This window comes from Pyrgilauda ruficollis, unplaced genomic scaffold (assembly GCF_017590135.1).
Source record: "Pyrgilauda ruficollis isolate IOZ18807 unplaced genomic scaffold, ASM1759013v1 scaffold4, whole genome shotgun sequence".
NCBI classification, from domain to species: domain Eukaryota; kingdom Metazoa; phylum Chordata; class Aves; order Passeriformes; family Passeridae; genus Pyrgilauda; species Pyrgilauda ruficollis.
The window spans coordinates 12,196,614-12,210,677 of record NW_024525489.1 but is presented as its reverse complement, the minus strand read 5'-3'; the positions used below and the strand labels follow the sequence as shown (position 1 = coordinate 12,210,677).

The window sequence follows — 14,064 nt, the reverse complement described above, 5'->3', positions numbered from 1 at the left end:
ATCCCCTCTGCTAATGTTACCAAACAGTGCAGAGCTTGAAGGGCAGTGCTGGTGGCGGCTTTCTCATCCTTTTGGCAAGCGATGGCTCTTTTGCCATGGCTCTTTTGCCTGACCCTGAGGGATGGCATTTCTAGGGGGAAAAAAACCCCAGGTATTGCCCAGAAGTGATACTGTGCTATCCATCCTTTCTGTGTGGTTCACGGTTGTAGTGAAGGATTTGGGGTGGTTTGTGGATGCTGGATTAAGAAGAGTGGTTTAGGGATCAAAAGCATGTATAGATCTTCCTGTTATCACTGTTCCTTCTGCAACTGATGGGGTTTTCTCAGCCCTGTTCTGAAAAGTGATTGTGTTTCTGCTGTCAGCATGTCCTTCTCTGAGTTATTCAGTTTGCATTTATCCATTGCTACCATAATCATATCTGTTTCTTATGGAGCTGCTCTGCACAGGAGGAGGACCTCCCCATGTCCAAGCAGTGATGCTGACCTGCATGCCACTGCAGGTCTTGTAACAGTCTGGGGAAGGCACTGATATAAATAAAATATTTGACCAGCTAAATAGTAGAGCCTAAGCCTCCTTTCTACCATGTGTGCTTACATCTAAATGGCCTCCAAGTCAGAGGAAGGAGAGAAAACAAGCAGGGGGTGTGACCAGCCCCTGATGGGTGCCCTGGGAGCTGGAGGCTGAGGCCCGCAGTGAAGAGAGAGGGTGATGATTCAGCCTAATAAAGGTAATGGCTTTATGCAGCCAGGCAAAGGAAGTTGTGGGATCATGATGCAGCAACTGTCCTATAGCAGTTTGTTTCTGTCATCCAGACGTGACTTCATGCCCCATCCACTCCACCCTTTCACTTTTTCCTGTACCTAAATGCTTTCCTGCTGAGGAGGGGGAGCTGAGGCACCGTGTTCTCAGGAAGAAAAGTAGTCTGTGAGACAGCTGCACCTAAATGGTGTGAGAGTGGACAAACAAGGAAGGGAGTTCTGGGACTCCATGATGGCACAATAGCCACTGAAGCATATGGGTTCTTCTGGCACCATCAAACTCAGCAGGCCTCTCAGATGACCTTGTCTCTGGACACTGGTCCCAGGAAAATCCTGTAGCACAGAGAAGCCTGAGCTGGCAGGCAAGGTTGCCCCCCAACTCCAGCAGGGCTATGTTGTCATCAAACTGGCGCACGTCTAACCAGCTCTTTCTCTCCTTTCCCCAGGGAAGACGATGAAGCTGTAGAGATGCTTCCCTACGTCATCGCCACCCTGGGCTCAGTAGGGGTCCCCTGCAAAACTCCCACATGCAACAACAACAACAGCACTACCAAGGACTACTGCTACAGCGCACGCATCCGCAGCACTGTGCTGCAGGGACTGCCCTTTGGTGGGGTGCCCACTGTCCTAGCCCTTGACTTTATGTGCTTTCTCGTAAGTTGCCTACTGGTGCTTCGACACCTTCTCCCCTGATTAACCATGAAACAAGGACAGTGGTCAGATAATTAAGGCTGAGGGCCCCAAATGCTATTCCTGACTTAGCTGCTGGCTGGCATTCTGGCCCTGATCATGTCTCATAGACACTGTGGGCTTAGCCACTACTGACTTCAATAACACCACACTGAGCCCCGTGGAAGGGTGTTGCGGGATGGGGGTGATGTTGAGTGGGTCCTGCATCCCAAAACTCCCACTTATGTTGCCAAGTCCCTGCAGCTTTATCCACCCAATGGCTTTGCATGTTTCTCCTTAGAAGCTGTGGGATCACAAATCATATAGCGATAATTTTGACTTATAGGAACCTCAGGGCATTTTGATCCTGTGGGACTGCCTTAATTATTGTGTGTTGCATCCTGGACCTCTGCCTCCCACAGCTATCCAGATAGTCTGATTTAACAGTCCTGGGGAACTTGTGCTCTCAGTGTGCTGTTAACTGAGGACTCTGTCCCCTCCTACCCTCCTTGCTCCTGTGTCTCTGCATGCAGAGGACAAGGAGAGAGTTGGACAATGCCTTTTCTCACAGCTTCTCTTTTGGTCTCTTTCAGGCATTGTTGTTTGTCTTTTCAATTCTGCGTAAAGTTGCTTGGGACTACGGACGCCTGGCCCTGGTGACTGATGCTGACAGGTAAGCAAGGGAATAAGATATGAGTGGTGCCCCTCTTTGCTGTGAGGCAGAAGGGAAGAATCCCATTTTGTGTGCCTGAGCAGCTGGAGAGGAGAGGCAAATGTTGCTGTTGCATTCCCTGAGCTCCAGGAATAGGAAGAAATCCCCGCTTACTGCCTTTTTTGTTACAGCATCGTTCTCCCAACACACGGAGTGGTCCCTGCTGGCTCCGTATCACTTATGGTCCCTTCAGTGACAGAGATGTGCAGGGTCCCTTACAGAGGAACAGCAGATGGAGGGAGGAGAGGAACAAAAGGTCACAGGAAGGGTGAGGGCTGCCACAGTAAAGGCTTTGTTAAGCCTCTAAGGTGTCTTTGTGAGTCTGCTGGATGCAGTTCTTGTTAAGAGCACTTGACAGTAGTATGCTGCTTTTCCAGGCGTGGTACTGCTGTGCTGATGTGGATCTGGGTATGAATCTTCCTGTCCAATGCATTTGTGGGCTACAGTGTCTGTTAGCAAAAGCTGGGGCCCATTGGGGATGGCAGCTCCACAGCAGAGGGAGCATTCCTTGCACAGCAGTGGAAAGAGTTGTTTTTTCCCAGCATCGAACCAGGAATTCTCCTGCTTTAAATAAGTGGTCCTGGATAGGGTTAGATAAGCAGCTGTGTCCCTGTGGCTTCTCTGCCCATCATTTCTGATCTGGCTGGGGAAATCAACTGTACAGAGGTAGTGGAAGAGAAACAAGGAGAAGGAATAATCATAGGAGACCTCAATGGGGAGAGGGCAGCAGGGTCAAGCAGTCTGGGTCCAGGTGCTGTCAGGAAGCCACAGGAACTGCACAGCTCTGTCCTCTGGTGGGGAGGGAGGGCTGGATTTTCTCTGAGGCAATGCTTGAGCACCTTGGGTGCAAGGGAGTGCCAGCAGTGGCTGTAGGCAGAAATGCAGAGGGGTGCCAGCTGTTTGGAGAGGGAGAGCTGGTGAAGGACAGGGTGGCTGTGGATCAAGCTGTGGATCAGTGGGACTGCGGTTGCAGGGAGGAGCCCATGCTGCTTGGCTCATCCATGGGGTAGGATGAGATTTTCAGGAGGGGATGCATGTGTGTTTGTTGCCTGCGTGGGGAGGAGATACATGGAAGAGGGGCTCAGATGGCAGCCAGGCAGTCCCTACAGTCTGTCCTACTCCCTGTCACTCAGGAGCTCCCTGCAATGTCCATCGTCTGGAACCAGGTCACCTTCCCAGTGGAGCCAGGTTCACTTCAGCTGGCAGCAAAGCATTCTGCCCCTGGACCAGTGGGTATTTCAAATTGCTGTACCTTGAGGCATTGCTGGGCTCTGGAAGGAAGGTCTTTTCCAGCCTGACCACTGGCAGGTTTCTCTTCTTCAGGATGATGGGGGAGCCATGTTGGATGCATAGCTCCCTGCAAAAGAGGAGAACTCAGCACCTATTCCCGTGGTTGTAACCTCTCCCTTTCTGTTTCTGTGCCCCCAGGCGCCGACGCTGGGAGACGGAAAGAGAGGAGCGGGAATAGTATGTTGTTTTTTCAGGGTCTCATCTCTTCTCTCTTCCTTGCTCACAACCTCTCTCTCCTTTTTTCTTGCAGCTGTCTTGCTTCTGAACTAATCTAAATGGCTGGGAGCTTGGGCATGAATTTATGTCTCTCGGTGGATTTGTGCTCTTCTTTCCTTCCCCTTTGTGTCATCCACTACCACAGCTGAATGCACCCTGGTTTTCCCCTAGCAGCCCTTAAATGCTCCTTGAGAGCAGCAGTGCCAGGGAGCTCTCAGTCCTGACCAAGGCAGAGGGTGCTGTATCACATGCCTGGCTCTATCTCCTTGTGTCCAGCTATCCTGCCTTATGATGGAAGTAAACAAACTTGCTTACCTGAGCCCACAGTACACTCAGGTCACCCAGGTGCAGGAGAGGCTACTTTGCTTGGTCCTTCTTGTGCCAGGTTGCCACAAGAGCTGTCCCTTCACCATCTACAAAGGTAGGCAGATGCACAAAGAGGATCTGGCAAGAGTACTGTCTTTCCTTTTTACTCTATGAGGCTGCTGGGACCAAGGCAACCTTTGGCCCTTGTCCCTTGACACCTAAACCCACACCCAGCAAGGCAGCACCCTTGATTTTCTCTCTTCCCCTCTGGAAGAAACCTTTTGCCTCAGTGCTGCTGAAAGCATCCCTCATCACCTTGGCCTGGTGGTGCCCATTAAGCCCTGCCATGGACTCTCCTTCGTGTTCTTACCTCATTCTTTCTGCTTTTGTGCTTGAGAAAAGGCTATCGCCTGTGCCTTGCTGACTGGTTGGGTGGTACGTGCTGCAGAGAGGACAATCAGCTGGCAGTGCACAGCCTGCCATGGTCACTCCAGCCACACCGATCTGTGTCTGAGGCCAGGGCAGCAAGCTGCAGCCTCCTTTTCCCACTTGCAAAGCAGGGGCCTGCTACTGCCTTAAAGGGCGTGCAAGAATCTGCCTGTTTTTTGCAGCTGATCCTTGTCCTTGGGAGCAGAGTAGCTGTTAAAACAGAACTAGTGGTCACTGTGGTACGTGGCACAGAGGGGACCTCTTGCTCATGCTTGACTGCTTCACTAGTGGTTGGCCCTGCTTCAGGTGTGTCTGGCAACTTTTCACTGCTAACATCTTGTGGGGGGGAGTAAGGCAGAGGTAGAGCCATCATGCTCTGAGGATTTTTTAGGGGACCCAGGTGCTTCATTTATCCTCACAAGTGCTTGTCTCTCTCCAGAGGGCCACTTCTTCCTCTTCCTGTTTTCTCATTTGAGCTTGCTGAAGCCATCTGCTCCACACACACCACACATACCACCCCTAAAACTACTGTGTGAGCTGGGAGAGTGTTAGCAGCCAGAAGCCTCCAAAAGCCTGCAGAACTGAGTGAGGAAGTCTCATTCTGTCTGTGCTCCTTCAAGGCTAATGGCGTGTTCCTATCCCAGCTGTTCTCTGCTGGGGAGCGCAGTGGTAGGGGTGGGTTAGGAACACGTATATGTCACCTGGTGCTCCCAGCCCCTGAATGTACAATGCTGTGCTTTGCAAGAGAGGATATCCTCCTCTGATGTGTTCCCTTTCCCTGAGAACCAGCAAGTGCCCTTGTCCTGCGACTTGTCAGAGCTTGCAGTAGCCATCAACTGTCTCAACTGGCAACTCAGTCCATGCTGGGAGGTCATAGCAACCCACGTGCACCTCTGCATATGAGGGAAGTGATCACAGAGCCCTGTGGGGCTTGCTACCTGTGCTACCACCTCCAGCTTCACACCACAGCAAGCCTGGCCTGCCCTCTTGGAGCCTGTGATTTCCTTTAGCCTGAGGCTAGCTGTGCCTCAGATCCTGTATTTTTCCTTCCCTGGCAGGGCCTGCACGAAACCTGCATCATGCAGGATCCCACCTTAATCTTAATTTGGGGATATCTTGCTTTCACCACTTGCACTGTCAGTGCATTGCTTTAAAAAGTCTCCATCCAGGTGCACCTGCTGTTAGAGCTCCCTATTCAGCTTTCCATCTTTGGCAAGGTTTTGCATCCTCTGTCTTCTAAACACTTCAGGTCATCCTGATCATTGTCACTGCATCCCCCTGCACAGAGCTGTGGTATCCTGGTTATCCAAAAGCGCATAGTGTCATCATGCTGGGCTTTTCTCAGAAATTTCTCTTCAGCAGAAGTTCACCCTTGCTTCCTCTGCCCAGCTGCAAGGCCTCTGTGATTATAAAGAGCTGAAGATTTGGGAGGTGGGTCAAAGCTGTCTCTGTCCCTCCAACAGAGGAGACTGTGGGGCTGCGCAGTGGCAAGGTTGCACACCGCTGTCTAATCTACACTGCTGTAGTTCCCTGACCTTCAGCTAATCTCCTTTCCCCTGTCTCTATTTCCAGCTAAGAACTGGGGACTCAGCAGGTGCTACTCTGCTCTGAGAGAGGCCACGTGTCTCATCCACTTTCCTTCCGAATGTTCGTGAGGATCTCTGCTTGTTCTCCTTCCATAGTGTCATCCACGTCCGCTCTAGCACTTGTCTCTCAGCAGCTGTTTCTCTGTGTTCTTGCCCATTCTTACCCTCCTTGAGCCTGTACTGACTATAGGGAGAACATATTTTCATTTGGTTTTTTCCCTTTGTTTCTAGCCTTCAGATCAGTCATCTCTCTTCTTGCACCTCCAAGATCCCAGCCTGCTGTTGTCACCTTGCAAGTGCTATTTAATTTAGATCTCTGGGCCATTTTCTTGCCTCCTTTTCCAGCTGCCCTCTGCCTCTGTTAGTAGTGGGGGCTGTTGTCAGCTTTGGATGCTTCTGTTGCAGGTTCTTCATCTAGGTCCCTGCCTCTGGCTGGAATAAAGCAGTTTCATGACATTCACCCCTTTTGCTTTTCTGTCCTTTAGCATGGAGACATTCAGTTCTAGCTGTCTGCCCTGCTCCTGCTCAAGGGATCTCCAGGCTGGAGGCTCAGCTGAGGCTGGGAAGCGGGTTGCACTGAGGCTGGCTCCAGGCAGCTGCATTTTTCCTCCTGCACTGAAGCACTAAGAGTGAGGAGGACTGGCGTAGCAGGATGCAGCCCACCAGACTCCTTCTTTCCTCTTCCTGAAGATAAGTGAGGTCCTTCAGGACAGGAGCTGTTCCCAGCCTCTCCAGCTATGCCAGAGCCAGAGGGGCTGTGGCTGCCTTCAGTTCTCACTTCCTTTCTGCTGTCTAAGCCCTGTGCTAAACAGACCTCACCTCTCCTCTGTGGCAGCCTCTGCCAGCCTCTCCTTGCAGGGACTTCCACATAGTATTGGGTGCCTTTCAGAAGGTGCCTAACAATTAGCATCCATGGGCTAAGCCCATGGGCTTTGCCTGGCTCAGCATGCCATCTGAGGAGGGTTCTCTCTTTACTACTACCTCTGATCTTACCTCTCTCCATCTCACCGGGTGCAAACTGACCTGAATTAACCTCTCGTCTCCTGGGTGCTCTTGGTTCCTGGCCAGGCTGCCTCTTCGCATCTTCTAACTTTCTCCCTCACCTCCCACTTGTCATTTTAGCGTAGCCTCCGCCCTGCATTCTGACAACCATGACCGCTACGAGCGCCTCACCTCCGTCTCCAGCTCTGTGGACTTCGACCAGAGGGACAACGTGAGTAGCCACAAGAGTCAAACGCTTTGCCTTTTGCGGGCCAGGAACCCACAGCTTGGCTGAACCAAGGGCTCTTCAGAAGAAACACTTTTGCCTGTTCCTGGACCTTAAGTCCCACATCTTGTAGTGTGTGAGTGTGGTATAGAGCTCAAGGAACTATGCAGCTCTTAGACATGTGCTTAAATAAATAATCTCTATATCACTGTGGCTTAACAGACATCTGTCCAGCCTATAATCTCAGCATTACAAACACTACTTACTTGCCAGCTCTTCCTCACGCTGGGGTCTTCCTCTACTGACTTCTTCCTCGCTGAAGGGGAGAATAATGTGTGTGATGGATGGGGGGTGAAGCTCCCCCAGGTGTCCTTTGGGGAGCACTGCCTCGGCCCAGCCTGCCTTCCCCATCCTTACAGAGTTTCTCTTGTCCAGCATGATGGCTGAAGTAGCTGTATGCTGAATTTTCTGGGTGTGCCATGGCTTTGGAGAGCTTCCATATTAGCCAGGAGCCCATGGGTTGCCTTGAAGGTTGGGATGCCAGTTAGTAGGGGACAGCCACCCAGCAGAGTCCAACATGTGTTGTGCTCCATGGAGTAGCTCTATCACCTCCTTCACTTTGGCCCACCTGTGGCTGTGCAGACCTGGGTGCTTGTGGTCTGCCCCACCCCGAGCCAAGTATGTGGAGGTGCAAGGACACCAGCCTGGTCCCTGGAACCTTTGAAGGAGGGAGCTGGGATAAAGGAACACAGAGTGTTGTGAAACTTTCCTGTTTTCTTTTTGCACAGGGTTTCTGCTCCTGGCTGACAGCCATCTTCAGGATAAAGTGAGTGCCCCAGGACATATATGAGGGACCCCCATGGGGAAGGAGGGGCAGTGAAGGGTTGTTGGGACACCCAATGCAGTACAGCTTCATGAAGTCGCTGTCCTTGCTGCAGCCCCCTCTCTGAAGAGCACAAGTGAAGTTTGTCCTCTGGAGAGGACAAGCAAAGACAGGATTATATGAGGAATCCTAAAGCCAAAATAAGGTCATAAAGTGAGTCTGTGACACAGGAGAGAACCCAGGCCCATGCCTGCCCACCTCAGTCCCATCTCAGAAAATGTCCCCTGCTCTGCAAAGATACTCATCTCCCTGGCACTCTTGCTAGAGGCTCTGCTGTCTCAGGGATAAGGTATCCAGTTGCCTCTCCTGAGGGACAGAGAGCAGGGCCGTGGGGAGCAGGGCTGGGTAGTCATTGCTCAGGCTGCTTCAAGGTTGAGTGCTGGGCTCCCAAATCCAGAGTCTGGCTACAGCTCTGTAGGGCAGAGCAAGGAGTGCTGTGTGTGCTCAGATCAGGAGGGCAGCTGCAACCCTGTATTTTTCCCCAGCACTTGGAAATGTAGAAAATTGCCTGACAGCTTTTCTCTCCTTGGCAGGGATGATGAGATCCGGGACAAATGCGGGGTTGATGCAGTGCACTACCTGTCCTTCCAGAGGCACATCATTGGGCTACTGGTGGTCGTGGGTGTGCTTTCTGTGGGCATTGTGTTACCTGTCAACTTCTCAGGGGACCTGCTAGGTGAGAACACGGAGCTTTTGGCTGGGCTGGGGCATCTGCTTTCAACACCATGTTCCAGACCATTGGGTAGCAGTGGAGGGCAGGACAGGACTAACACAGACAAACCCTAACTGCAGTCTTACTATGACTGTAGTGCATCCACATGATCATCCTGTGTAACTTGGGTTTTTAGGTATTCTGCAGGTGATACTCTTGCTGTAGCTCACTCTAGTGGTGCTCTGTCCCACTCAGTATAACTCAGTGTGTTTGTGTCTGCCTCTTTCTCTCTAGAAAATAATGCCTACAGTTTTGGGAGGACAACTATCGCTAACCTGAAGTCTGGGTATGTTTGGGCAGGGGTGGGATGGGTAATTGAGGCCCTCAAGGGATGTTTTGTTTACTTGCTGCAGAGCCTAATCTCCTTTAAGGTTGTATTTCTGACCTTGCTGTGAGGCTACTGTCCCTGCTCAAATTTCCAGCCTGAGCTCCTGGAATTTGGTTGTAGGGCTTCTGTGTGCTGTGCTGAATACACTCATGCCCCCGGTGCCTTCAGGGCCTGATTAGCTATCCTTGTAGTGGCAACCTTGCATTGACCTTTGTGGTCTCCCTTGTGACAGGAATAACCTGCTGTGGCTGCACACCACCTTTGCTTTCCTGTACCTGCTGCTGACAGTGTACAGCATGCGCCGGCACACTTCCAAGATGCGCTACAAAGAGGATGATTTGGTGAGCAGGATCTGGCCACTCTCCCAGACACATTTTCCCATGCCCTGTGGTCAAGTCAGGTAGCCTTGGAGACAATGCTGAGCACCTCAATTTCCACAGCAATTTTAGCGCTGTCATGTTTTGGCTGTTTTTATTCTGCCTGGCCAAAGGCAGATCACCTCCAGAGCAGCAGCCATGACTGCCTGTGGGGAAACAGGAGAGGCCTGCACTGGGTAAACATGTGGAAGGACCTCATTCTTCCTTAGGGATTGTTCCAGCTGCTTTTACCTTCATTTCTGATGGATAGCTGTGCTTCTGTTCAGGCACCTGCAGTGTAAGTCCCTAGTCCGTCAATCTGCAGTCCACCCAGGTGCAGAATGACTATAACCAGCGGAAGCAGAGCAGAAGGGGAGCCCTGGTAGCTAGAATTGATGGGGTCACCCTCTTTAATCACTGATGCAGGTCTTGGGAGGGGGTCTTGCTGCAATCTGGTCTTTTACACCATCCACACCTACCTGTCCTCTCCTTTCTCTCTTCTTTGCAGGTTAAGCGAACTCTATTCATCAATGGGATCTCAAAATATGCTGAGCCAGAGAAGATCAAGAAGCATTTTGAGTAAGTCTCACTGTTGTCCCTAAAGACTGCTCTGTAACAGAGATGTTTTTATTAGGGTAGTACTGGTGTTAATCTGGAATGGCAGTAACACATTGAGAGCAGAGAGTTAGCAAAATCAGTGAACACCTTTATTTTGGGTTGCTCACTGTTATTTTTCTGCTTCTTATCTGAATTTGTAGTATCCTTTGTTTTGTGCCTTAGTAGAGGCTCAGCCACCTCTTGCAGAGCCACAGGGGGTCAGTGTGGTAAGCAGCGAACAGGGCACGTCTTGAGTTGTAGTTAAATTCACAGATGAGATACAGACAGAAGGTGCTCAAGCAGTGACTGTGGGATGTTATGCTGCTGCCCTGATCACAGTCCTTAATGTTTAACCAGAAAATTAAATTCCTCTTCTGTTGGAATGTCACTTTCAGGACCATGTTTAGAAGCACCATGGATAGAAAATAAATGCTTTGTACCCTTTGGGAATCCTTCTGCCTCTTTCTGACCACAAGTCTGTGAAGGCAGAGAGGGGAGTGTGGGGTCAGAGAGGCTCCTAGCTGCTATAGGGCCGAAGTCCAGAAAAGCTTCTTGTTCCAAAGCCTAAGGGATGTAGCATTTGCCTTGTATTTCGCATCTGCTGTAAGAGACAGCCTGCAGGCTCCCCTGCAAACTCTTGGTATGCATCACTTGTACTCAGCCCAGGACACTCTTCTCAGGGCCAGAGAGAAGTCTTGAACACTTGGAGTTTGCTTGAGGAGTACCTTTGGTGCCAGTTGTGATGAACTGATGCTTCTCACCCACAGGGAAGCCTATGCCAATTGCACTGTCCTGGAGGCCCGTCCCTGCTATGATGTTGCCCGGCTGATGTTCCTCGATGCAGAGAGGTAACCTCTATTTTTGGAGAAAAGGCAGAATGGGCTGATGTTCCTGATACCCCCTCAAGTCTGGTGCCGTAGAGCTTTTATGAGTCACCCTCTTTCTTTCCTTTCTTCCTTCTCTTCTGCTCTCATGTTTCAGGAAGAAAGCTGAGCGTGGACGAATCTACTTCACCAACCTGCAGAGCAAGGACAACACCCCATCCATGATCAACCCCAAACCCTGTGGCCACCTGTGCTGCTGTGTCATCAGGGGCTGTGAGGAGGTAGGGGAGTGCTGGAGGTGTTGGGCAGAAGTTGGGTGTCCCGTGGCTTGGGTCCTCAGATCATCTCTCCTCTGACCTCTGTCCTGCTCAGGTGGAAGCCATCGAGTATTATACCAAGCTGGAGGAGAAGCTCAAAGACGACTACAAGCGGGAGAAGGAGAAGGTTAATGAAAAGCCTCTGGGGATGGCCTTTGTCACCTTCCACAATGAGACTATCACAGCCATGTGAGTGCAGATGGTCCTGCCCTCCCCAAGAAGGTGACTTGTCCCAGCCTTTGCTTTAAATCAGAACAGTAGCGCTAAGGCCTCCCCTCGGCTTGTGCCTGCCAGCCTTTTGTGTCAGCGTGTCCCTCTTTCTCTTGTCCAGAATCCTCAAAGATTTCAACGCTTGTAAGTGCCAGGGCTGTGCATGCCGTGGGGAGCCCAGAGCCTCCTCCTGCAGCGAGTCCCTCCATGTCTCCAACTGGACCGTCAGTTATGCTCCTGACCCACAGAATATCTACTGGTGAGCAGCCCTGTAGGGTTCAGTGGCCCTGCCAGTGGGAAAGGGGTGCATCCTCCCTTTCTCCCTCTCCATCTGCTCCTCCAGTAACTGAGTGAGTTGTTCCTGCTTAAGCTCAGCCTGGCTGAGCTAGAGGTCTGATCTGACTAGGAGGGGGAAAGCCTTGGGCTGGCAGCCCAAGTGCTGTTCACCGTGTGCACACAAAGCGCCACACCTGGTATTGTACCCTCTGCAGCCATCCTGATGCCCTCTTTCTCCCTCCCAGGGAACACCTCTCCATCCGGGGCTTTATATGGTGGATCCGCTGCTTTGTGATTAATGTGGTCCTCTTCATCCTTCTCTTCTTTCTCACCACTCCTGCTATCATCATCACCACTATGGACAAGTTCAATGTCACCAAGCCTGTGGAGTACCTCAATGTAAGGACTTTGGAGACAGGTGCAGGGTGGGTAACACAGGAACCACCCCAAGGCACTATATCCCCTGCAAAGCTGGGGATAGGGAGAGAGATTGTCATTGTTCCCCGGGTCCTGTCAACCTGACCATGAGGGAGGTGCTGAGCCTGGACAGGGTGCAGTGGCAGTCAGTGCTGGAGCCTTGGCATCAGCAGAGGCAACTGTACCTTTGGCTGGCAGAGGAGCTGGTTCACCATGTAACATGTGATTTCTTTTCTGCCTTGTTGCAGAACCCAATCATCACCCAGTTCTTCCCCACCCTGCTGCTGTGGTGCTTCTCTGCTCTTCTGCCCACCATTGTATACTACTCTGCCTTCTTCGAAGCACACTGGACCAGGTAAGGACAGCCAGCACCTGTTCTTACCTTCTTAGTGAGCTGATTGGCTGCTAGACACTTCTCACTACATAAAGCTACAGGCTGGATCTTTCTGCTTGAACTTCTGTCTTCAGTTCCAAGCATGGTGTTACGTTGCACCGCTTGGGCACCTGGGGACTGCTCTGGACAGCTGTTCTGCCAGTCTTTAGCTGCTGTTGTGCAGTATGATTGTCTGAGCAGAGCTTGACAGGTCTACAAGAAGAAGAAAGCTGGGAGGAGTTGGGGCTGGTGACTATGAGAAATGCTAGTAGCGAAGGAAGTCTTGGCTCAGGTGAGCAGGCAGGGGTGGTGTGCCTGTACCATGTGTAAGATGTAGCAATTCCAAGGGAAAATCATTTTAGCTGCTCTAGCTTCTGGCCACAGGGAAGGCACTTGAAGTGCAGAGCACTAGAAGCCTGCTGCTTGTGAGGCACGTTCCCCACAGGACACGCCGTGTAACCTTTGTTTTCTGGTCTGTGTTGCAGGGACTGGTGGGGGGGGTGTCACCAGCTCTTGGGACTGCAGGTCAGGAAAGATGATTGCAGAGCCCATGAGACAAGGGGAAAGGAACGGAGACCAAATAATGGATTTCAGATATGCTGGAGGGAAAGGGGATGTATTTGTGTAATAGGAATGGACAAAGTGGGATTTAGATTAGACATTGGGAAGTGTTTACTGATGGAAAACCATTGGGAGCACAGCTTATGTGGCTGGTGGGGTGAAAGGTTAACAGCCTCTCTGTCTTCAGGTCTGGAGAGAATAGGACAACCATGCACAAGTGTTACACCTTCCTCATCTTCATGGTCTTGCTGCTGCCATCACTGGGTTTGAGCAGGTAGGGGTTGTGGGAAGGGAAGGCAAGTACAAACATATGGGGCACAGGGAGGGTTGAGGTGCATGCCTGATTGTTCTCTTCTTTTTACAACATCCTTTCCTCACTGCACTGGTGCCCTGGCCACTATCCCCTTGGGAGACTGGTATTTAATTTTAGTTGAGGGAGAGCAGGCCAGACCATACATGACTGGGTCTCTAGGACTTTACTGACTCAATCTGCAGATGCATTGACATGCCATGACGTTACAAATAATGCAGCAAAAGTTGACATGGTAGATGAGTGAAAAGTCTGCTTGACATCTGCTGGTGAAGGAGGCATTCTCCACCTCTGTGCTCAGTGTTCAGTCCAAATTTTGCACAAAACTAGTGAATGCCTCCTTTAAGCCAGAACTTGAATAGGTTATGCTGCTTGGCTGGGTGGGATAGTTTGGTACAGAAGGGCTCATCTGTTAGGGGGTACGCCTCAAATCTTCCTGCAGAGTTTATAAATTGCCCTGTAGGAAACACTGATGCATCACCTGCCAGCCATTGGTGTGGGCTCTAGCGATAAACAGGTACCAAGTAGGGGAACAGTCTGAGGAAGAAAAAACTGGGGAGTGGGTGGGGGACATGGAACTCCAACTGTGCTTGTTCATTCTTTCCACATTGTGGGGTCAGGGATCTTTAAGATCCCACCTAAATTCCGTATTTGAGATACAACCCCTCAGTGGTGATGTCAGACAAATCCTGAGAATAAGGCAAACCATCTTAGTGGTAGAAGAATA

The 14,064-nt window shown here is 51.1% G+C and overlaps 1 protein-coding gene across 3 annotated transcripts in view; it reads left to right on the top strand.

The window, feature by feature from the left end:
* TMEM63B (transmembrane protein 63B) overlaps positions 1-14,064 on the top strand; it is a 48,626-nt gene that overhangs the window by 28,893 nt on the left and 5,669 nt on the right. For 2 of the 3 annotated variants that reach the window (XR_005955938.1, XM_041477166.1), the window contains exons 2-17: positions 1,205-1,412; positions 2,021-2,100; positions 3,568-3,606; positions 7,089-7,179; positions 7,962-7,999; positions 8,590-8,732; positions 9,003-9,054; positions 9,329-9,437; positions 9,961-10,031; positions 10,817-10,897; positions 11,031-11,154; positions 11,246-11,379; positions 11,522-11,659; positions 11,922-12,075; positions 12,342-12,448; positions 13,215-13,301. Coding sequence is in view for 2 of the 3 variants with exons in the window: in XM_041477166.1 (XP_041333100.1) it covers positions 1,227-1,412; positions 2,021-2,100; positions 3,568-3,606; positions 7,089-7,179; positions 7,962-7,999; positions 8,590-8,732; positions 9,003-9,054; positions 9,329-9,437; positions 9,961-10,031; positions 10,817-10,897; positions 11,031-11,154; positions 11,246-11,379; positions 11,522-11,659; positions 11,922-12,075; positions 12,342-12,448; positions 13,215-13,301 (1,634 nt within the window). In the remaining variant the exon portion in view is untranslated. The remainder of the gene's footprint in view (positions 1-1,204; positions 1,413-2,020; positions 2,101-3,567; positions 3,607-7,088; positions 7,180-7,961; positions 8,000-8,589; positions 8,733-9,002; positions 9,055-9,328; positions 9,438-9,960; positions 10,032-10,816; positions 10,898-11,030; positions 11,155-11,245; positions 11,380-11,521; positions 11,660-11,921; positions 12,076-12,341; positions 12,449-13,214; positions 13,302-14,064) is intronic. The other variant, XM_041477167.1, reaches the window with a different exon arrangement.